The sequence below is a fragment of the Aspergillus homomorphus genome (genome assembly GCF_003184865.1).
Source record: "Aspergillus homomorphus CBS 101889 unplaced genomic scaffold BO97scaffold_44, whole genome shotgun sequence".
In the NCBI taxonomy this organism is placed as follows: Eukaryota; Fungi; Ascomycota; class Eurotiomycetes; order Eurotiales; family Aspergillaceae; genus Aspergillus; species Aspergillus homomorphus.
This window is the reverse complement of record NW_020291930.1, coordinates 122068-144416: the sequence shown is the minus strand read 5'-3', so window position 1 is coordinate 144416 and position 22349 is coordinate 122068. Positions and strand designations below refer to the sequence as shown.

General features: G+C 50.7%; 8 protein-coding genes across 8 annotated transcripts; 3 read left to right on the top strand and 5 right to left on the bottom strand.

Annotated features, from left to right (window-relative positions):
- Window positions 1–897: 897 nt before the first annotated feature.
- On the bottom strand, window positions 898–1852 carry BO97DRAFT_428068 (NAD(P)-binding protein; the record flags this gene model as incomplete). The annotated part of the gene is made up of 2 exons (XM_025697255.1): window positions 898–1548; window positions 1601–1852. The coding sequence occupies 2 exons, from the start codon at window positions 1850–1852 to the stop codon at window positions 898–900; spliced, it is 903 nt and encodes a 300-aa protein (XP_025547908.1).
- Window positions 1853–2934: 1082 nt separating this feature from the next.
- On the bottom strand, window positions 2935–3756 carry BO97DRAFT_428067 (uncharacterized protein; the record flags this gene model as incomplete). The annotated part of the gene is made up of 3 exons (XM_025697254.1): window positions 2935–3068; window positions 3164–3445; window positions 3537–3756. 3 exons carry the CDS (start codon window positions 3754–3756, stop codon window positions 2935–2937), a joined length of 636 nt encoding a protein of 211 aa, XP_025547907.1.
- Window positions 3757–5040: 1284 nt separating this feature from the next.
- On the top strand, window positions 5041–6145 carry BO97DRAFT_417422 (cytochrome P450; the record flags this gene model as incomplete). The annotated part of the gene is made up of 5 exons (XM_025696483.1): window positions 5041–5049; window positions 5102–5212; window positions 5274–5675; window positions 5735–5907; window positions 5965–6145. 5 exons carry the CDS (start codon window positions 5041–5043, stop codon window positions 6143–6145), a joined length of 876 nt encoding a protein of 291 aa, XP_025547906.1.
- Window positions 6146–6977: 832 nt separating this feature from the next.
- On the bottom strand, window positions 6978–7878 carry BO97DRAFT_428065 (uncharacterized protein; the record flags this gene model as incomplete). The annotated part of the gene is made up of 4 exons (XM_025697253.1): window positions 6978–7027; window positions 7079–7353; window positions 7542–7711; window positions 7759–7878. 4 exons carry the CDS (start codon window positions 7876–7878, stop codon window positions 6978–6980), a joined length of 615 nt encoding a protein of 204 aa, XP_025547905.1.
- A 2671-nt stretch (window positions 7879–10549) lies between these two features.
- On the top strand, window positions 10550–11152 carry BO97DRAFT_417421 (uncharacterized protein; the record flags this gene model as incomplete). Its single annotated transcript, XM_025696482.1, has 2 exons — window positions 10550–10831; window positions 10895–11152. The coding sequence occupies 2 exons, from the start codon at window positions 10550–10552 to the stop codon at window positions 11150–11152; spliced, it is 540 nt and encodes a 179-aa protein (XP_025547904.1).
- A 2416-nt stretch (window positions 11153–13568) lies between these two features.
- BO97DRAFT_195283 (zinc-dependent alcohol dehydrogenase family protein) lies at window positions 13569–15186 on the bottom strand. The gene is made up of 3 exons (XM_025690494.1): window positions 14691–15186; window positions 14242–14631; window positions 13569–14176 (listed from the first exon to the last, which is right to left on the bottom strand). Exons 1-3 carry the CDS (start codon window positions 14850–14852, stop codon window positions 13685–13687), a joined length of 1044 nt encoding a protein of 347 aa, XP_025547903.1. The 5' UTR covers window positions 14853–15186; the 3' UTR covers window positions 13569–13684.
- Window positions 15187–16006: 820 nt separating this feature from the next.
- On the top strand, window positions 16007–18263 carry BO97DRAFT_397572 (uncharacterized protein; the record flags this gene model as incomplete). Its single annotated transcript, XM_025694152.1, has 3 exons — window positions 16007–16137; window positions 16201–16351; window positions 16403–18263. The coding sequence occupies exons 1-3, from the start codon at window positions 16047–16049 to the stop codon at window positions 18261–18263; spliced, it is 2103 nt and encodes a 700-aa protein (XP_025547902.1). The 5' UTR covers window positions 16007–16046.
- Window positions 18264–19744: 1481 nt separating this feature from the next.
- On the bottom strand, window positions 19745–21489 carry BO97DRAFT_397569 (Zn(II)2Cys6 transcription factor; the record flags this gene model as incomplete). Its single annotated transcript, XM_025694151.1, has 2 exons — window positions 21424–21489; window positions 19745–21359 (listed from the first exon to the last, which is right to left on the bottom strand). Exons 1-2 carry the CDS (start codon window positions 21483–21485, stop codon window positions 19745–19747), a joined length of 1677 nt encoding a protein of 558 aa, XP_025547901.1. The 5' UTR covers window positions 21486–21489.
- Between the last annotated feature and the right edge of the window lie 860 nt (window positions 21490–22349).

Genomic DNA, 22349 nt, shown 5'->3' with positions numbered 1-22349 from the left:
GAGGTGAGGAGGGTTTCTGCGCGAGGAAACCACTTTTTCCGGTTGGGAATATCACTCCAGTTCACCGATCCAATCACCTTATGATCATCGTCTGTACGCACGTAGGTCCCCTCATACTTTAGCCCCATAAGTCGCCGCTCAGTTGACTGCATGAAAAATTGGACGTGGGTGATTGAGATATAGGGAGTATGTTGAATGGCCGGCAAGACATATCTCTTGTCGACTTCATCTTTTGTCGTCGAGGCAAGATCATCCTTCTTGTAGTCAGATATGCTCGGAATCCGTTTCCCTAGCTCTGAGGCATCCCAGCCTACTCTTTGGGCGCCAATAGGGTATTGGATCTGTGAAGTTTTGAGGTCCGCTGATGTGTGTAAGGTGTGCCACTGGTGGGGAGGCGGATGCTGGTTCGGCTCCGGAGGTACCTGAGTTATGGAAACGTGCTTTCCAGGAAATTCACCCATTCTTCTTGATGACATTTGATGATGCTTTACCAGACGCCTGGACCGGCGCGTGGAAGAAGATGAGGGATAGAAAGAGGAGAAAAGACATGTTTGCGGATTTTCGCGACCGGAGCTGAAAGTGGACAAGGCTCAGTGCGGAGTCCAGTGAGTTTGTACTTTTGTACCTGCAGGTGCTAGTCCACTTTTAGATGAATCAGATGACCACGTCAGTAGAGCTGCATATGCACGTACACTGTCACTGACACAAGTCACTGCGTTGCTCGGTTGACGAGCTTTTCCCTTTCCTGGAAACTGGAAACTCGGACCGTTCGGAGATATGGTATGAACATGGGTATTAGAGATATCAAGTCACTAACAAAACGAAACAGCGACACTCAGCTATGGAGAAAGCTTCAAAATTTGATAATAAACTGTGAATAACATCCAGTCGACCATCTCAACGCTTTCTGAACCCACTCTCCGTCTCCACCCATGTGCCAAAGTCTTTCAGCACTGGACTGATCTTTCTCAACGCCTCGATATCTGCCCCATAGCCCTGTTCATAGAACCATTTGAACATGACTCCCAGCTCTTTCACGGCCATCATCATCAACCGCACGGGGAGTCTGTAAGTGGTCGGGACGTCTTTCCCTGTCTTTTGCTTGAAGATAGTCGCCATTTGATCGTACGTTAGCTCGTCTCCCGCCAGCGAGAAAAACTTCCCTCGAGACTCTTCCGGGTGCAAGAACGCATGCGCAGCGAAGAAGCCGATATCGCTGGTAGCGATCAGCTGGAGCGGCTTTCCCTTCAGCGCCATGTGCCAGGCAGTCGCGAAGACACGCCCGAAGTAATCCGGGGTCAGGTTCTCGAAAAATGCCGTGGGTCGCAGCACGGCCCACTCCATCCCCGTTCCCTTGGATGCGGCGATGAGGTGCTTCTCAATCTCGTGCTTATAGATGAAATGCGGGACTTCGGTGGGATTGTCAATGGACGCTTCCCCACCGCGGTCGACCGAGCTGTAGACGAAAAATTTGACGTCTTGTTTGATGGATTCGTCGACCAGAGCTAGACCCTGTCGGCGCTCGGAGTCGTTGCGCGGATCGGCAGCCTGTTTCTCTTTGTTAGCCGCTTGAGTTATTTGGAATAGTTTGTCTCTTTACCTGGACACTGAACACGCCCCAGATTGGCGTGGAGATCGCGCTCTTGGCAGCGCGGAATAGAGCCTCCGGATTGTCGAGGTTACCCTCTAGCAACTTGATCTTGGGTGATTGCTGCGCCAGCTTCTGGGCTGACGAGGACTGTGCATTACGAGTGACTGCGAGGATGTCGAAGGGAGCATTTTGAGCCAGAAGATTCCGGACTACCGATCCGCCCTGTTTGCCGGTGGCGCCGGTGACCAGGATGGCAGTCATGTTCGTGACTTTCTTCACTTGTCAAGCTTGCCGAAGAAGAAAGATATCGCAATTAGTAACTTCAGGGGGTCTTGAATCCAACTTATAGCTTCGTTACATGTGAGGCGAAAGTAAAATCTTCGTGTTCGCGAGTCGATGCGTAATCGACTTCCTGTTTGCATTTCTCGGTCTTAGTATCAATCCCGAGCTGACAAAACACGATAATTCATCATTATTGGGACTGTTGATCGGTCTCGTAGTTATTTCAAATTTAGCAATAGCGAGCCGAACCCAGGACGAGTAGGTTTCTGAACAACACTATGTTGCTAAGAAACAGTCTTTTGATTTCAATCATGACCTTATCAGCCAAGTCCTTCAGCACTGGGACGATGTTATATTACCTGCCGCTACATTGTTACGCTGAATTCATTATCCTGGCAATGCATGACTGGACTCGGAGTTTTGACATTCGCTCTTGCCCGCCACACTCCTTATGCTATATACCCGCCTTCTTCTCCGTACGAGGATGCTCTAGTTGGCGCTTATTGATAGTTAAATGAGTCATTTTGGCGCTTGGGGAGTAAAGTGGCGGAATAAAAAATGAGGGAGGGATGACTGTAGTTGAGGACCTATATCTTTCCGGGAACCCTGGAGGCACGCCTTTTCCTCCTTGATCTGAGGTTCATCATAGCCTAGACCGAGCTTTGACACTGTCTCAGTTCTTCCTGTCAATTTTTGCAGTCTTTTTGTAGCCATTTTGGCCTGTCCACCGTACTGGCATTGCGCAGAATTTATGTTGGAGAATCGGAGGCAGTTCTTAAGAAAAGGTCGGAGTGCAGACTGGGCAGAACGCTACAAGAGCAAGAGAGCTCTAATTAATCAAAGCTATATTAATAGAAAGACTGCCAGTAGGGAGAGCTCCGTGAATTATGGTGACGCAGCCTGAGGTGTCAACTCATAAATAACTCTTTCCCTTCTGCGCCTTCCTCCCCGTTTTACACTCCGAGTCCTTCGAGTGAGAAATAGCATCCACATACTCTATCATAGTCTCTCGAAAGACCTGCTAAGCTTCCCATCCTATCCCATCTCACTTCCTGCATGATCTACTTGTCCCCTGACCCCGTCGACGCAGCACCGGCCTGCTCAACCGACTCCTGCCTCAACCGCGCGTCCGCCGGCGTTAACCACCACGACACAACCGCAAAAACTGTGACAATTGCCATGATAATCGGCGCATCTAATCAACCACTCATATCAGCACCAGCAACAGAACCCGAATCCCGATCTTCCATTCCCAGTTAACCCCACCACTACCGCACGGGAAAGACTTACAGTTCAACGACCAACGAGTCCTCCACTTGCCCAGCGACCACTTCGCATCCAGCTTATGATGACGGGTCAGTGTCAAGCGCCCCAGACTGATGAGTCCATACGCCGCGGCGGAGGGGACACCAGCCGCGAAGACGAGCACGCCGTCGCGGGCGACAGCGAAGACGAGGCGTGAGGCCGCCGTGGTGGCGATGGAGGTGTTGAGCCATAGAGCAATGATAGAGAGGAGGTTCATGACGAGGTGGCCGCCACAGCCCGGGAGGGCGGCGTACAGTGAACGAAGGGCTGGGGGCGGTCATAGGCGGGGAATATGTCGATTGGCGGCTGAATTTTCCCTGGTTAGTTTGGTGCTGTGGCCGATTGCCGTGATGCTAACATACAGAGGTGAACAGGAACAGGATCACCGCCGTGAAGCCTAGTACGCCGCTGATCACGGTGCTCCAGAAGGTCCCCTTCGCTGCATTGAGGGATGTGTTCTTCGTCTCTTCGGCAACGTGGCCGGACGCGTCGAATCCGATCAAGATACCTGCCGTCACCAGGTACGAGAGACACCAGTTCCAGCCGGCAAGGGCGCCGGTACCGTTATAAGTTGTCATGAAGACTTTATTCGCGGTGCACAGCACGTAGGTTTTATGCACGCCGACTAGGAGCCATATAACATTAAGGATAAAGTTTGAAAAGACAGCACTTATTAAGAGCTAGAACATATATCAGAATACCCGAGCTGGAAGTCATTAGCTGAAATACTTTGGACAGGCAATAGGTCATATACATAAGGAAAGGTTGATCCACGCTACTATGCCAGCATCACTTCAGTGCAGATCTATTACAAGGCTCAAAACTTGATATTCCTTGTATCAGTTAGGAAGTCGACTTCAAATACCGTCAATTCCTAAAGATTATAAGTTTTGCATCACTGGAACCTGATTATTTAGAATATGTCAGACATACTGATAATATATAATTAACTATGGACTGAGTATTTCCTACTTCGTGTTAGTATCACTCGTCTAAAACGATAATAACACAAACTGGCACAGAAAATTATCCAGGCGGTGGTACTCTACCAGGCAACGATAAATCTAAATAAACGCCCAAACCGGTGTCCACCAGTCTCTGCAGCCTAGAGATAAATCGTGCCCGCTGTTGAAGCCGCGGAGCAGACCTCTGTAACCACTACAGCGCTGATAAATATAAATATACAGAATACAATATAACTTATCCTCAAATTGTGTTACCAGATGCTGCTACTAGGATCGTTACTTCTTTACCAGTATACTAAAAGACCCCCGGCTGTAATTCCAGTAGAAAACGTAACACAGACACCTCCGACAAAATAAAGAGCTGCTTTAAGATATCAGGCAGATATTCCGCAAAAGTAAACGAACAGATATACCGAACAGGATAAAGAAGTTCTTAAAGAGCGTGTAACTCCAATAAAGGATCTATACATATCAGGACAAACCTTATCAGTGCAAACCGCAAAGAATCTATTGAAATCCGAGATGCTTCTAGCATTTATCCTACTAAACTGTGACCTCAGTAATCCAAAAGAATATACTCAGTATCAGCGCCAGATAGGTACCCTATTCAATCGCAGCAAGGTCTCCGCGTTAACCGACATGATAATAGGAACCATTAATAGATAGGTCAAAGTATTAGCTTCTGTCAATATAAAAGGGCCTGTTAATCTTAGATTAACCTGTCATACCGTAGAATCGGATATTATCTATGAGTACTATCCCTACCACCTGCTCCAACTTTTTAACAGCACTACGTAACAATATTTACATTTGGAACTGCGATTAGGGGTATAGATACTTTTAAGGCGGGGAATAAGCTTGCTGTCATCAAGCAGAATGATCACAAGTCTTTAAAAAATGCCGGTGGTGTGTGCATTCTTATCTCACTCGGTCAAGCCACTAAGATTTAACCTTGTAGTATACGAACTTTCTAGTATTGGTTGGTTTCTGGCACGCTTCGGCAGACTGGATTTATCGACTCTCTGGCTGGGAGGTATCTTCGGTCATCACCTTGAAGCGACTCCACCAGGTAGGACACGCTTGTATAGTTGATTGTGTACTATATCCCTGCACCCCTGACAGTCTCACAGTGGGCCGATGCGCAACTTGTCGCCATGAAAGACAGCGAAAAAGCACCCAGCATCTCCTTCCTCAGAATCATGGCCGGAGGAAGAATGTCAGAGCAATCAGCACTATCCGAAGCCAAGGAAATGCTTGGGCCGGGTACCGATACGAACTCTGCTACGCTAGCTCATATCCTCTACGCCTTATCCTTCAATGAAGCCTTGCAAGCAGATCTAGTCCGAGACTTGGAGGCAGCCGGGTGGCCGACTGATACGTCCGCGCTAGAGGCTATACCGAGACTAGTGGCCGCCGTCAAGGAGGGTATAAGATGGACTGGGGCGACAGCTGCTATGCTTCCACGGATCTTTCCGCGAGGTGGCTATCGACTTGCAGGGAATCGACTTGCAGGGAATCGCCTTCCCGGTGGGGTACGTTGACTGACAACCACTTGTTTTTTGACCTGAGAAGTCTTACTGGTTGTACGTAGATCATGATCGCCAGCTCCCCGATCAGGTACCTCCGCAACGAGGTAGCAGTCCCAGATCCCGAGCGCTACAGATCCGAACGGTGGCTTACCCATGAGAAGAACGATGCTACCTTGCTGCGCGATGACTACTATATCCCTTTTTGCAAGGGGGCTCCCACATGTATCGGCAACCAGTATGTTTTCCTGAGGGCTCATGAGGAGACGAAACAAGACTGACTTGGCGATGGCAGTTTTGCGTATCTGGAGCTTTTCCTGTCGGTGTCGCAAGTGCTGAAGCGGTATTCCCTCCACCCCCGGGAGCCATCGACAGTTACTGTGCGAGATCATGAAGCTGTTCTTCCCGCTCGGGAGGAGTGGGTCGCTGCTGTTCCTGTTCGTCGGCTGGAGGTTGTCTCAGGCGAGCGACGATAGGAGATTCTTCGACCTTTCCTATGACGGTTGCGGAGCTTGGTTGCTTGGATCAGTTGCCGCGAAAGACCAGGCCACTGGTCGCACACTGCGCCTTCGATTATCCATGGGCTACTCTTTCTGCCTTTTGCGAATATATACCTGCTCTTTTTTGTATCAAGCACATACGACCACAGGGTGTGGAAAACAGGGCTTCCCGTCCGCTCAGCCGTACTTAAGCCACACGCCGGGAGGTTAGTAGTTGGGTGGGTGACCACCAGCGAATCCCTTCTGTTGTATGTTTTTTGTATTCTTTATTTCCTAGCAGGAAGGAAGAACTTATAGCTTCGAGTCAAAAAATATGTTATTGGCTTGCACTAAAGAGTGAGCAATCACTTTCCTTTCCTTTAACAAAGACCACATAAGGAACAATAAGACATACAGCATACATCAAATAACAGCAATAAAAAGAACAACAAAACAACTGCAACTGCACTAGCAGTAGCAGCAACGCCAACAGCAGACAATATGACTATAAACTGCCGGGGTTCGGATGCGAGGGCGATCAGGCCAACCTCGGGGCCACGCCCAACCTTTGCAGAGATCGTTGACCTGATCAACCACTCATATCCGAACCCCCGGGCGACTTATTCTCGGCACAGGCGACCATCCAATTCAGGATGTCCCAGATTCCCTGTCGATCCTGTTCATTTGAGTCCCAGCACATCACAATGCGGGAATACTATAATACATCAGGAACCAATATAGATCAACAAGCGCGAAGCAAAAGATCGCTTACCGTGTTGTTCTTATGCAGAATAAAAAAGTGGAATTGAAGTCCATCAGTGAGGACGCCTCAAACACCGAGGCTTTTCCCCTCGTAACCCCTGGCGATCTGGGTTACCCCTACACGACTTTTAGATGCTTGAATACTCAGTACGGCAACTGCAGACATACCCATATAGCCCAGTACTTGGGGGAGACCGGCGCTCAAGGTCTCCGCTCGCTTGGCCTCGACTACGATCAGTTGGCCTGCTGGATCAGCTTGGTCATGATACCAGATGGTGTAATTGGAGACACCCCGAACAGCAATTCTTTCCGATGGAACTTGCTCGTCATGGTGATCTCGAACCCCAACCGCTCCTTCGTGCCCCGATGGGCCTAAGGGGCAGCCTTTCCCGGAGGACGGCACGAAGAACAATGTCGAGCCTTGGCCACCAGAACGGCTCGTTCTGCTCGCTGCCTTCAGTTACCAAAGCCTGGTATTCTAGTTCCTCCACTACGAGAATCATCAGTTCCATATTTTGAATTTTACGACAGGGATATCTTACACAACGAATGTGGAATAGGTATATTCCACTCTGGCCAGATTATGGACACTGACATCCTTGGAATCCCGAAGTAATCCTCGACTTGCTACATTGTGAGCTCGGAGAACTGGATGGTCTTCCATCCGTCCTTGGTGACGAGTCTCTCTGCCAGTTCCTCGATGAGCTTGACGGTGCTGTTCCACCTTTCCAAAGGTATTCCTTGCGGCTCTTTGGACTTTGAGGTGAAAATGTCTTTGATCTTCTTGGCGCCGTCGGCGAGCTTTTGTGAAAGGGCTGTGAGCAGGCATGATGCGATGGGTTAGAGACCTTCGAAATGAAACTTTTCTCGAAAATGGCGCATTCGGTAGAATCGAAATCTCGATGACTGCTGGACGAAGTTTGATCACGAATTCGTGCGTCTGGAAAGAGCAGGTGCGACGGGGGCATCCCGCGCCTGCCTGCTTTGTTCGAACAGCCGCCAAGACAAACGTCTTGACTCGCTGCTACACGTATGAGTCTTGTACTCGCAACGAACACAGTGGGCGTGGATGCAAGAGACAAGTATGCAGGAATGTGTGTCTTGAAGTATGTCGAAGTACGAAGTACACGTCGGCAAGGGATGATTCAATGGATTCCTTAATAGAAGTAAGTCCCACAAAGCAACCCCGCTTCACTGCAACCCAAGATCTTGATACAAAGCCATACTATTCACCAATACCACTTTCTGTATGGCTGCTCTTAACTCTTGTAGGGAGAGAGAAAGCAATGTGTGAATTTGATCGTATGGATGTGGAGGGTCTGGGCGTTGAATTTGACGCGGATCCATTCAAGCAGAAACAATGAAACCGCGTGTTTTCTATATAGAAATTGATTCATAGGTCACGGGTTGCGACACTTTCTCCGGATGTTGTCATCGTGATTAAAATGAGTTCAGTCTTCCAGGGCAATGCGGGTAAACAATGTGATACCGCCCAAGCATCGCCAGAGTTGCCTGTTATGTAGATAGTTCCATAAAATTCATACTTAGATCACTTGATTAACTACAGCTTAACACTATATCCAAAGTGAATAATGTATTAATAAGTGATACCCTCGGCCCTATGAGCCTCAAGGATTCTAATATGCTGTATTGTAGCTATTATCAGGGGCTGGCAACGTTCGAAATTCTTATAGTGGGTCTGCGAAAGTATAGATTTACCTAGTGTCTATGCACTGGGTGTCTTTAAAGATTCCTTGATCTTTACTCCCACGGGCACTGTACACCTCCGAAGCTTTATTCTTGCACCACGCTCCAAGATTGCATTGCTTTCCGATATAGGGGTCAGTGGGACCACCCGCTATAACTGCCCAGCCCTCGCGATACTCAGTATTGATAGTGAGATCATACCTAGTCAGATATCGTTTAAGGAGGATCTCTAGCCAGCGCTTGCTTGTATCTCTTACCCAATCTCAGGGCACTTTAGTTACCCCAGCACAAAGAAGAGAGAAGTCCTGGTGTAAATATATTATAGGCCACTTCGTGTGCCACATTTTTCAGGCAAATATACTCTCGGTTTAGTATACAGTAAACATAGATATCTGCCTTGTGCACCCACCGAGCACGGGGCCGATAGGAACTCTCCGGGTTCCAAAACCCTACCATCGAAGTGTGAGGCTGCTGGAGAAGCATATTTCTCCAACTCGCCTCGGGGCGTAGGTGTGCTGCTTCTTGCTTCGCCGAGGCTATATGGGGGATTCCGCAACGTCCACCGCAGAGTTCGGCGCTTTTCCGGAACCGCGAGTCCAGGCTGATTCGCATAAAACCAGACCAGGTCTTATCCACCACGAGCGGGTTCTTTTGACTCGGTTGCCCGACTGATTCTTTCGTGTTTGGTTCGATGGGGATGTAAAAGAGTATTTGCTGAATCTTGGGAGAGGATTTGATGGACTCAGTTTCTAGCAAGATTAACCCGCCGTGGATGGCGGTTTCTGCCCCGGGCCTGCGATCCGCCTTGAAGAGGAACCACGACAATTATGGATGTAAGCTATCTCAACCTCAGACCCGATCCATTAATCTGACGGCAAACTAGAACCCTGGAGACCATCTGCAGCAGGCCACTCCTTAAGGCATTGCAGGGGACGATGTGGCCAAACTGCGGTACCAGGTCATCACTACTACACGGTTTTACCAGCGAATTCTTAGGGGACGTAGGCGGTAGCGTCACCGGGCCATGATAAATAACTTTGAGCGTTTACCCGTGATGAAGCAATTTCTAGACTTTTGAAATCTATTCTCGTTTCCTGATTTACTCATCGGAGTATTGACCAATGTGATCAATCCGTAGTTCACCAGCTGGCTCACTATCCAAGAGAAATACGCCCATGATGCGTGGAACAACAAGCATTCAATACTTTACTCTGTGAATCTGACAAGCGTAGTCAAAACAGTTTCTGGACACCGGAGCTCATTGACTTGACTCGGCGATTTAAGCCTTATACCAGTATACAATTCTCTCTCTCTCTGCAAGGCTTTTTCTGGAGCATAAAAGCAGGCCAATCGATTGACTCGAATGCTCTAAATACAGAGAACTTAGCTGGATTTTTCTGCTTCCCTTGTTGTTCCAAAGCCTTGGCTATGTTGAAGTTAGCGAAACTCAGAATGTGGTAGCTTGGTCTCAATCGCATGAAACGGCGAACTCTTATCTTGTATTATTCATTATGAAGCTCTTTGACATGGCCAGTTTTCCACTCCCGTCAAGGTTTTCTGCGACCTCTGAGCTATCCTATGAAGATCTTCTCCCAAGAACTTTCGTCGCGGGCCCCTCCGTGATTATTGGGGGGTACACTTAGGACGGAAGAATTGAGGTTGACAAAATAAGAGAGATGACGAAGAGAAAGTGGCAAGCCCAGTGAAAGAAGCAGGAGACAGACAAGCACACCTGAAAAACAAACACAATATACTACATCTCATATATGTGGCATTTTCCTGGTGATTCACTGAAACCTGATATCTTGACGTGCTACCAGGCAACACGATCTTCTCTACCAAACACAACCGTTCCGGTTCCCCCGATCTAATTTCCCCGGATATTACCGACTCTACGACTCAACTACCTCAATCAACACGCTCAAAATAAAAATGTCCATCCTCCCCGCTCTCATAATCGCGATCATAATAGCCGCTATCATAGCCATGTCTTACTTTGGCCCGGAAACCGACCAAGAATTCCAGCCTACCGAAGAGAATTCGTTTTTCGACCGCTTGATTCGCGCTTGCGAGCGTGCCACCTATACATGCTATCAAGTGACCATTCTCCTCCGGGCCATAGCCGACATACTGGTTATTCTACAAGAGATTGCCGAGATGTTGCGGATGATGCACACTGATCGCGATGCTGGACGTCCTGTTGCCCCTTCGCAGGTAGCTGTTAGTACCTATTTTATACTTCCTGGCTATCACGGTTATGGATTAACTGTCTTCTAGTGCCGTGTTGATGCAGATGGGCTTGAGTCTTGTAGTGTTGAGAGGATGGATGTGGTAAGGGAGGAGGTTATATTATGTTGTCTATGCGATGGGGGTGTTGAGGGTGGTGACCGTGACGACCGTGATGACTGCCATGACACCCATAACAGCCCCGACCACAGTAACCACAGAAATCACAGCAAAAGCATCAACACCAGCAACCACAGCGTTGGTCCTCCATCCATTATAACCACTTCAGGCGAGTTTGCACACATGTAATGACATGGCGCAACATATCATCCGGCGGCTTACTAGCTTGTTCTCGAGTATCAATTTGACCCGAACCATCTTCTCCCAGCATATATCACCTGTGAAATCTCAACGCAAGCCTTGTCTGCATTTTCATGTCTACATGTCACCAATAACCAATCTGGACCTGTAACCATCAGGATACCCATTACTAGGCGGTATTGATGTAAGGAACATATACGAGGATGAACAGCACCGTCTCGTGATCGGGCCCCACTAACCCACAAATGGTGCCTTGTAGTGCTCGACCCTTGATTGGCTGATGATATAGTGCGACATGCTCGAAGTAAATGGTATAGGATTCTTCTACTGAATACTCAAGCCGACAGTACAAGACAAGATTATGTTATCTTCCCAATCATCTGCATCGCTTGTCAACTGATAGGGTGACCATCGCCGAGGTACGCTCCTCTCGATACTTCCTTCGAGGATGAATCTGAGCTGGTGGAGAGGATAGCCAAGCTCCGCCTCGATATGGGCTCGGCACTCCTCCCACATCAGGGTTCGGAATCTTCCTTCCACTTCCGCGACTTCGACCGAAGCCTCGTAAGCCATGCATCGGTGTGACCCCAGCGACTACCGTGCATCTTTGTTGCTCTTCATTGCGCATCATACTTCTCGATAGCTCTCATTGCTTCTCATCTTCAAGCCTACATTTGAGGAAGCCTCGCTTTAGCTCCCGGGCTTTGCGCTCCAACACCTTCTCAGCAGCCTCTCACTCGAAACTCCCTAGGCTTCCTTCGTCGTTCCTCAATTTCTTGCCCATTCCGCTCTGTATCTTGGCTTCCCAGCTCTTCCAATCGACGCACAGGAGAGGGATGGGTGGTTGGGGAGGAGAAGCAAACAAAAGTCACGTGAATGTGATAGGTCCTGCATGCATGATGTTTGCTCTATGGCATGCATGCATACATGCAATAAAGCGAACATCGACAGACCAGTCATCACAGTAATCAGCCATCTAGACACGGATGCTTGTGATATCCTTCTCTGAGCCGGCATCCTCTCCCGTCCAGTTGTGGTCACTCGCAGACGGCTGTGATAGTCCGCCCCAGGCTTCCGGTGACCGGATCGTGTAGAGGTACTTGCCGACAAGATATATCACAATGTTCCCAACTGAAAGACTGGCACAATCACCAGTAAAAGTGGAAAGCGGGAGAGAATATCTCCGGTGGTTCTGGCGGTTTTCGGAAGGTCCCTGTGCTCTGATGATGAGTCTATCTAACCTCAATTGTGTTATGGAAATCCAGTCTCGGAGGTCCGGGTTGGCTTTGGTCGACTGCTCGCAGGAAATTTGACAGCCCAAAGCAGTAACTGTATATATTTCAGTGTTTTTATCTATCAAGCACATACGACCACAGGGTGTGGAGAACAGGGCTTCCCGTCCGCTCAGCCGTACTTAAGCCACACGCCGGGAGGTTAGTAGTTGGGTGGGTGACCACCAGCGAATCCCTTCTGTTGTATGTTTTTGCTTTTTTGATTTGTGGACAATTCCATTGATTCTTATCTTCATGCGACCTTGAACCAAAACTGTGCTGTATACCATGCAAATGGCTGGTTGTTGTTGAGTAGTCCCCGTGTGCGGCAATCGCAGCTGCCGAGAGTATGTCCAGCGCACTGCAAATATGACTGGCTTTTGGTTCTAGCGTAGAGCTGTCAGTGCTTTGGGGTTATCATCTTTCTCAGATGAGTCCGTGTGGACCGCAATCAAGAATACTAGAATCACAATGGGTGCTGCGAGAGAGGCTTCTGTATCCTGTAGCAGACAAAGATCAGGATCATTATTGTAAGAAGACTTCCTCGAGGGACCTGGTCTTGGGATATGAACGAGAGACCTAGCCAGACGCTCAGTCAAAGCACAACAAGATATAATAAGGTTAAAATGTTATTCGATGATACACCACTACCTTACACTAGCCTTTCTCGCGTCACCCACGAAGCTTGATATCTTCGCTGTCCTTGTAGGTGTGTTTGTAGGTACCTCCATCCCGATCAGACATCTGGCTAGCCCTGCCGTTGATCAACTCGATGCCTTGTACAGTACCTTAAGTAATCATGCCAAGCAGGCGCAGATGAGGCACGAACACGCATCAACTGTATCTCAGCAGTCCAGGCAGAGGAAGAGAGACTGCAGCAGAAGCAGACGGGGTCCGCGGCCCTGGCTTCACCGATGGGGCCTGCAAGTTTGCGAAGTGCAATGTCTCCAATGGCTCAGTCTCTAACAGGTTCTCGATGTTGTCGTGGAGCGTAGAACGAATGCAGGATTCTGTCTAGAGGAAGTCATAAATCTGTTTGAGGAAGCGTGCAATGCAGTCATTAGGGAAAGATCTTGTGGCTAGCATACTTTGCACAGTCCAAGAAGCTAGCTAGGTAGGCTCATTCATCTAGTCCTAACATAGATCGGGACCTCGGGCCCGTTCCAACTGAGCATTCAGATGCGTGCATAAATATGCCCATCCCACACAGAAAGTGACAGTCAGAATTCAAAGCTTGACCCCCCCCTCGCTACTCAACCTTGATCACCACCTTCCCAAAATGCTTCTGATCCCACAGGTATTGATACGCCTCACGCGCCTGGTCGAACTCAAACACTCGCTGATCCACCACAGGCTTGATATCGCTCGCCTCAATCGCTTGCACCATCTCTAGCATCTGCTCTTTGCTTCCGATCTGGATTCCGCGCACGATCGCAGCAGCTGTCAAGGTATCCAAGATCTGCGGAGGCCGCTCGTCCCCGTTGGTGATACCGCCCACGTAGCCGATCACACTGATGACTCCCTCCATCTTAACGCACTTGAGGCTCTGCTGCACGGTGTTAGGGCCTCCCACCTCAATGACATGGTCTACTCCGTGGCGTGTGAGTTTCCGGGCCGTCTCGCCCCAGTTGGGATCCTCGCGGTAGTTGATGACGTGGTCTGCTCCCAATTCCTTAAGGCGTTGCGCCTTGGCGGGCGAGGAGGTGGTGGCAATGACAGTGGCGCCGGCTGCTTTTGCGAACTTTGCGAACGGAGCATGTGAGCTTCGTACAATCTTTACAAGATAGGGAAAATGGATCAGCGTACCTGAAGCGCAAAGATCGATACGCCCCCCGTCCCCTGGACCAGGACCGTCTGGCCCGGTCGGAGCGGCTTCAGCCCGTACAGCCCGTTCCAGGCCGTCAGTGCCGCGCAGGGCAGGGTGCTGGCCTCGATGGGGGTCAGATTGCGGGGTGCGTGCACCAGGCTCAGCTCATTGAAGACGCGGTACTGCTGCAGGCAGCCGTCCAGGAACCCGCCCAGCCCCGTCTTCTGGGCATCCGCGTTCAGGTCACCGAAGAGGTGGTCCGCCAAGAACAAGGAGGCGACTTGGTCGCCGGAGCGGAAGTGTTTGACCTTTGGTCCCGTTTGCACGACGACTCCGGCGCCGTCGGAGCAGGGGATGAGGTCGCTCTTCGAGGGGAATGGGTACATGTTCTGTTGACTGTTAGTTCGATCTCACGAGTAGATGCTGGGAGAAGGGCGGGGTTATGCACCATAGGAATGCTCGCATCTCGGAAGTTAAGTGAAACGGCCTGGATCTTGACTAAGACCTCGTTCTCTCCCACTGGTGGTAACGGAGCCTCGTGCGTCTCCAGGCAGTCGAACGTGTTGTCGAAGCTGCGGATGACCCATTGCTTGTTTGTTTCGGCAGGCATAGCGATCGATTTGTCTAGGGCGTTTCTTGAGAATATTTATTCTGAGATGACGGAGGGACAATCGACGTCCTTTGGCAGATCCAGGGTATAAATCCCAGAAATCTGGGATACCGATCGCTTGGAAATGAAAAGTCGTTTACGTAGTATGAGCTGACAAATATGACTGGATTCGGTGTCTGAAAGTGTGGGGTTGTGGGGTCGGTTCCAAATGTTCCAACTGGGATACCGATACCAATCCATCGGTTCCATGGAACCTCGCCGACCTCGGGATCCTCGGGCGAAGAACTCAATGCAATCGCGATCTAGTCGAATATCCTTGCCCTGGCTGCAGGCTAAAAGAGCCTCCTATTCCCACTGGTGTCAGCACGCATGCTGGTGGAAAAGTGCATCCATCTTCCATATAAATTCTCAGCCAAGCTTTCGAGACGGGCACATGCGCGAATAGTGTTATAAGCGTCGAACCTATATGTGCGACAGGATGATCGATTTGTCGCTTTAGTTACTCGAGTCTCGCGATCGCTCATCTTCCGTATTGTGTTCGAGGCATTCTCGGAATTGAGAATGGTGTACGCAATCAATTCCAAGGTGAGCTCCGGGACATCTTGGCCGAACTTAGCTCATGGTGACTTCGCAAGACCTTCTTCAATGTTTTCTCTTCATTCCCAGCTTCAAGGTGTTAGAGACTTCATGATCGGGGAAGTGGAGTCGAAAGTGGAGCTGGCCCCGTCTTTTCTCACTTGGCAAATGGGCGGCGCGCACTGCCAGGGGATAATCCTGGGAAAGGAGCTGTTATCATGATCCCCCTTTGCCTTGTCCACCGACGATGTGCGCGATACAGGTATAATGGTCAGGACTTTTGCATAGCGTGTTACTGCGGCATTGAGGAAGGTTTCGACGACTGGGGTGTTGAACCTGCTGCTTGCCAGCATGCACGCTTTCCCAGCACCTAAAAAAGAGACTCGGCCTGACACACTGGAGTCCTCATGCGTGGGTGTGATGAAGTCTCTCATGACGATGAGTTGATTGTTGTAGGGAGATGGATCAAACTGCAAGGCTACAGGGACTAAAATGACCAGGGTAGAAGTCACCTGACGGTGAGGCTAAGAAGCGCCAACCCCTCTTTCAGCTCTCAGCTTTCTTTCCACTCTCTTCATCTTCTCTTCAAAACCCATTGCGAGGTATGCTGTGTTCATCATGGCATCTGTAGCGTTTTCGGGGCCCAATCAGGCATTCAACGTCGGAGACAATTCCGGCAAAACCTCCGCGGAGTTTAATCCTCCTCCAGGTGAGCCAGATCAAATACCTCCCGTCTGTCGAGATAAACATAGCTGACGAGAACTTTACGTAGAGCAATCGGGAACTCCCATGGAGCCTATCTTTACCGTGCCATTGGCACGCAACAATGACTATGTCCCCTGTGGCTCATTGCTTGATGACCTCGAAGAGAAGAGTGCGAGGCCTGCCTCCAAAACAGCGCTTGTGGGCCCGGGCGGTGTCGGGTAGGTCCGCCAATTGTTTCTGCCTCAGGCTCTCAACCTGACATCTTGAAGCAAATCCCAGTTAGCGATCGAATTCGCTCATCGTCTGCGGGAAAGGTCACCGCAGACGTGGATTTTCTGGATCCATGCGAACAACGCAACGCGTCTTGAATCGAGCTACCAAGAAATTGTCGACCGGCTAGGGCTCTCTGGGCCATTGAAGCTTACGGACAATGTTTTTCAGCTCGTAAACAGTTGGCTCCATGATGCAGAGCACGGACGCTGGGTGTTGATATTTGATGGCCTAGACAATGAGGAGCTGCTTCACGAGTCATTTTTCTATGGTCAGTCGAATGATGTAGGCAGTCAAACAAGCACGACGCAGAAGCCGCCCCCGGGATTGTTCCCTCAATGCCCTCACGGAGCAATTGTTCTGACCACGCGAGACGAGGACGTAGCTCTCGAAGCTATGGGCGAGCGTGACATCATTCCTGTCAACCCCATGGATGAATCATCCGGGCTGGCCCTTCTCCGCAAAAAGCTTACCGTCGACACCGCAGAAGAGCAAGACGCCAGGGAGCTTCTCGGAGCACTCGACTTTATGCCACTGGCAATCATTCAAGCGACTGCTTTCATGCAGCAGCAAGCTCCGCGGTACTCCCTAAGCCAATACCTTAAAAAGTTCCAAGAGAGCAGTTATCTTCACGGCCATGAGGCTGGACATCCTCTGCGCGATCACGAAGCCAACAATTCTACCTTGACTACGTGGCAAATCTCCTTCGACTATATCCGTCAGGCTCGACCGTCTGCGGCAGATCTTCTTTCGCTAATGAGCTTCTTCGATCGGCAAGGTATACCGGATATCCTACTCCGAAAGCCAGCACCAGGGGAGAAGAGCCATGCCGGGATCGGTCAGGTATTTCCAGCAAGCAAGCCAACAGAAATCGAATCGCACGGCAGTACGCTGCTTGAGACATCCAACAGCGACATTGAAGAGGACATCCGAACGCTCAACAGATTCTCATTCATATCCACCACCCGCGACCCCAAGGTCTTTGAATTGCATAGTCTAGTGCAGCTTGCTATAAATGGCTGGCTCGGTAAAGAGAAACGGAGGTCGCATTTTCATGCAGCGGCCATGGGCCATCTTGACCGCGTATTTCCTTCAACATATGAAGACCAGGAGAGATGCCAGTCCCTGTTCCCTCACCTCAAATTGGTGACGAGCAAGAAACCCAAATTGGGAAAATCCACGCTGACATGGATGTCACTGATTTACAAAGGAGCAATTTTTGCCGGTCTCTATGCGGACTTTGCAGACCTAGTGCAGATGGGATCTACGCTGGGAGCAGCCACACAGGGGATACTCGAGCCGGACCATCCGGTGGTATTTTGGGCGACCGAGATGGCAACATTTGGCCTCAAGTGCATCAGCAGGATGCAGCAGATTGAAATGCAAAAACTGAAACTAGTCGAAGAAAGTCAACGGGAATGGGGAGAGGACGATTCTTTGACGGTAACCGCGATGATCAGCCTTGTGGAGACATACATCATCCAAGGCCAGAAGCGGAAGGCCTACGAGCTAGCTTCGCGTGTATACCGGGCGGCCCAAGAGATAGCGGACGAGCCATTATGTTGCGACGACTATTTCCGGACGCTGGCCCGCATCGAGAAGCTGGGGCGAATATACATGAATCAAGGTCGGTGGCATGATGCCGAACGGTTATTGACGAGCATCGTTCAGACCCGAGAGCAGCTGTGTGGGAGGCTGGATCCCGCCACATGGAAAGCGATGATCCAACTCGCAGAAGTGTATCAAGCACAAGGCCGATGGGCAAACGCGAGCGAGCTCCGCAAACGAGTGCTTGATTTGCAGGAGCAGGAGCAGGAGCAAGAGCTTGGAGAAGACGATCCTGAGAGCATCAAGATCTAGGACCTCCTGCACCAGCACGGGCCATTGGTTGATGACGAGGTCTCCTTGAGACCTTGACGCGGGCATCTGCTGAGACATTCGGAGAGCCACCCCCAAGAAGTGAAATCAAAGTTGCACCAGGAGATTCGCAGCTTGGGACGTGGCGGCAGAGCTTATGGATACGACAAAGTCCAGGTAGGTCGGGCAAAGATTGAGCAGCTATTTCGGTCGGCATCTATCTCTTTCATTTTATTTTCGGGTCTCTCTTGCAATTTACCTTGGACTTGTAATCTCAGATGTTCTCTACAGGGGGTGGTCCGTCTGATAGGATTCTCGCCAACTGACACGGTCAGAATCCTATCTGCTGCTTCAACCTTCTGGATATACCCCCCCTCACACTGGGGATGGATCTAATGTCTCGGGCTTATGTTATATACTCTCTGTCCGATTTAAGTTATCTGCACACGAAATACAAATTATCTTGCTGCTCGTCAATTCCATCCAGCTACAGTAGATGATATGCTGCATAGACCTCGTACTAGCAGCGCTACACACAACCAGAAATCACCTTCCGGACATGATCCAGATACATCTAATCCTTAATATACAGTTATTCCAGCACTACCCCCCTAACTCCCTTCTCTATGGTACACCCCCCTCGCACCCAGTTTATACATTACTAAACCCCCCTACTCCACGCGACCTATCTTGCCCACCTGACCGAGAGAACCCGCCCAGTTCCCAGCATCAAGCCCTAGGTAGTCCACCTTGAGGTGCATACATATCCTTCCCGGACACACACACACACACACACACACACACAAACAATCATTTGCAGCAGTAGGTAGGGAAGGCAACCATCTAATGCAAAGCTCCACCGAACCGGAGTCTCGCTCCTGAGAGCTGAGTGGGCGCACAACCACTAGGCGGTGTGACCAACGCGGATCGACGGCATTAGCGGCAATGGGATACATAAAGCCACAGAAGATAGCGGGAGTGGAAGCGGAGGCGGTCGAAGGAGCCCCTGGAGAGAGGGGGAGGGAGAGGTACTCTCCCCGCCCCAAGGCCAGGGTCGACTCGGAGCTACCCGGAGCTGACAAACAATCCATAACTGATCCCACGGTGGATGGTCATTGGCACGCAATCATTCTAATTCTGGCCCCCAAGCTCCACCCACCACCGGACATCCGCATCCTCATCCTCATCCGTCTTCCCCGTAGCGGGGCTGTTAGACGGTACTTTAGCATTCCCTTTGCTCTCCCATCATTTTAAGTCTACTGATACTGGTAGCGCAGTGCACCCCCCCCCCCCCCCCCCCTCCGCGCCGGCGTCCCTTTCTGTCTTCTACTGTACTGTGCAGTACCCGACAGATATAATAACAGGTCCTGGAGAAAGAAAGGCGTTGATCAATTGAGTAAAAAAAAAAAGGCTTCGCTGAAGGCTAAGGTTAATATGGTATGCTGTACAGAAGATCGATCACGGCTAAACCCTACGTCTAGAGTCTAGAACTGCTCATCCATCAAACCCCACGCCTTCACGCACGACCAATCCTTCGCGGTCTCGATCGCTGCTAGTTCCGCAATCAAGCTCTCGTTCCGCTCGAGGACAAGACACTGTTGCTTCTCGAACGCACCCACCCAGTATAACACCCGCGCCGTCACGCGACCGCCGTGCGCCACAAATGTAACCCCGCGGGGCCAAGGGGCTCCACTGTCATACAGCCATCGCAGTTCCTTCTTCATCCCTTCTTCCATGATATCCGCGCTGAGCACGGCGCTCAGGAACCCTTCCTCTGACTGCCAGGATCGGATGGCCTCGATCCCGCGACAGCGGATTCCGTAGTCCGGGCACCGGAAGATACTGAGCACCAATGCCGGCATGATGCCCGTCTCCGCCGTGACCGCCGGATACTGGCCGCCGAATTTGCTCATCGCCGCTTCCGACGCCGCGATGAGGCTCTCACACTCGAGACACAGACTGGCGGGCCACGGATCGCTTTTATTGTAGAGAGCCACCTTCGCGGCCATGATGCCCTGGCGGCACGCCAGCTTGATCAGTTCTGCTTCGCGCTCTTCCTTCCGGAGCACTCCATCGGTCGGAGTGGATGTGTATTCCTGGGCGCAGAAGCGTTCGAACTGCCACAGAAATTTGTGGAAGTAGGAAAGCAACAGTACTTGTTGGTGTTGTAGGGATGCATAATACTTCTGGAGATCGCTATCGGAGGCCTTGAGATACACCGCGGTGAAGATGCAATTGGCTTGCGTCAGCGGCTTCAATACCTGCTTCGCATGCTCCAGGCTGTGGAAAGGGAGCAGATAGTTATCGTACGGTTGGTTGAACACAAACTGACTGTCAAAGTCTAAGGGATCATCGGTTCCAAAGTAAACCGACGATTCCTGGAATTTCAGGAACGTCTCCACCACGCAATCCTCCACTGCAACCGGGGCGCCCGAAGGGCCATCTACGATCGCGGCGGGACACAATTGCAGTCCCGAGGACTGCCGCCGCAGCTTCATCATCTGCAGGATTCGCAGGCCCCCTTTAAGATGAAAGTCAGCTCGGTTGCGGTTGCCATGCAGCAATTCACAGATGATAAAGAGCAGACAGCATACAAGGATAGTCTCCTGCAGCTGAGGATCCTGTGACATGCGTCGCTTGTTCAGCAGCGCGACGGAGCGACCGGACTGCTCGAGGGCAAATCGATACCAAGTATTCTGCAGATGCGTGGTGCTCTGTCCCGGCCGCGGGATGCAGCCCGTGAGCTCGTTGGCTTGGTTAACAGCCCCCAGCGCGACTACCGCGTGGTACACCGCAGGTTCCTTACAGCACAGCCGGAAGATGACCTGCTGCCAAAGAAAGGAATCATAGAGCCCCACCAAGTGTTGTACGGATCGGTGTTGAAAGAACGAAAGACACCGGCGCTCGTCTGAGGTCACGTTCCACTGCAGTTTGCGGGCCAGGTTGGCAGGAATGGTGAAAATGGGTGTAGTATCTCCGGTTTTGCGGCGACCCCCGGCCGGGGCCAGTCTGTGCCTATCGTATCCATCGCATGTGCGGCCCGAGCCGGTGCACTTCAGACACGCAACAGGAGTTTCGTCGCACTTTACGCGTCGCGCGCTGCGGGATATTAGTCATGGACGTCGCGATGCGCAGATTACGAGCCAGAAGCATGATGTCTTACCGACAAGTGCGGCAGCCCGTGCGAGAGCGTTTGGAGAATGTCTTCTTGCGTTGGGTCAACATGATGGGTTGCGTCTTCCTGGGTTGCGGGAATGCTTGTCTTGCCTCTAAAATTCGCGGGAATTAGGGAATTGGGGGCTTTTGTATTTCGGACCCAACTTTTGTCCGGCGAGGGGATTATCAAGCGTGCAACATGGGTATGTCTGTTAGACGCCAATCATCGTCTCAATACGCGATGGCTTCACTAAATGATGATGCCTCGGGTTCTATTTGTTGATCGGCACAGCGCCGTTGCTGGCCTAATGCAGGAGCGGCTAATCATATTTGATCGAAGTTAGAGTCTTCAGAGTTGTGCAACACACTGACTGAGTTGAAGAAGATGTAGAATATTCAACCCTGTTGGATTTTGTTAGATTGTTTCTAGAAGTGTGTCTCATTCGTCGCTCCATGATTGATCGTTCGTGGAAACGTCTGGGAAAGGGCTGGACGGCCCGGGGCCGGAGGCAAGCGGAAGTTCAATCCAAGGGCGGGATGATCGTGGATCCATGATGGGGCCACAACACTCTGACTCCAGCAACAGCCAATTAGAGCCCACGGTGCCCCCGATGGTGTAGCTTCAAGACTGTCCCGCGGGCATACAATAGCCTAGATTTCGACTTCACGCTGACATTTCAGACCTCCGACGAGTCAGGGATCGGCGGACGTCAGTGCTGTTGCAGCCTGATGTTTCCTTCACTTGACTCAACAAATTGCACTGACAGCAACGCAGTTGCTTATTTCGACGTGGCCGATGCTGGTTTACCAAGTATCCTGTTCCGCCCGGGAGACCGCGTAGATCTACGCGCGCAGCTTCAACTACTAAGGGGTTTGATTTTACGAGTAAGCTGAAGTTTCCGCTTCGTCCGGTGGGTTGAATCCACTCTTTGC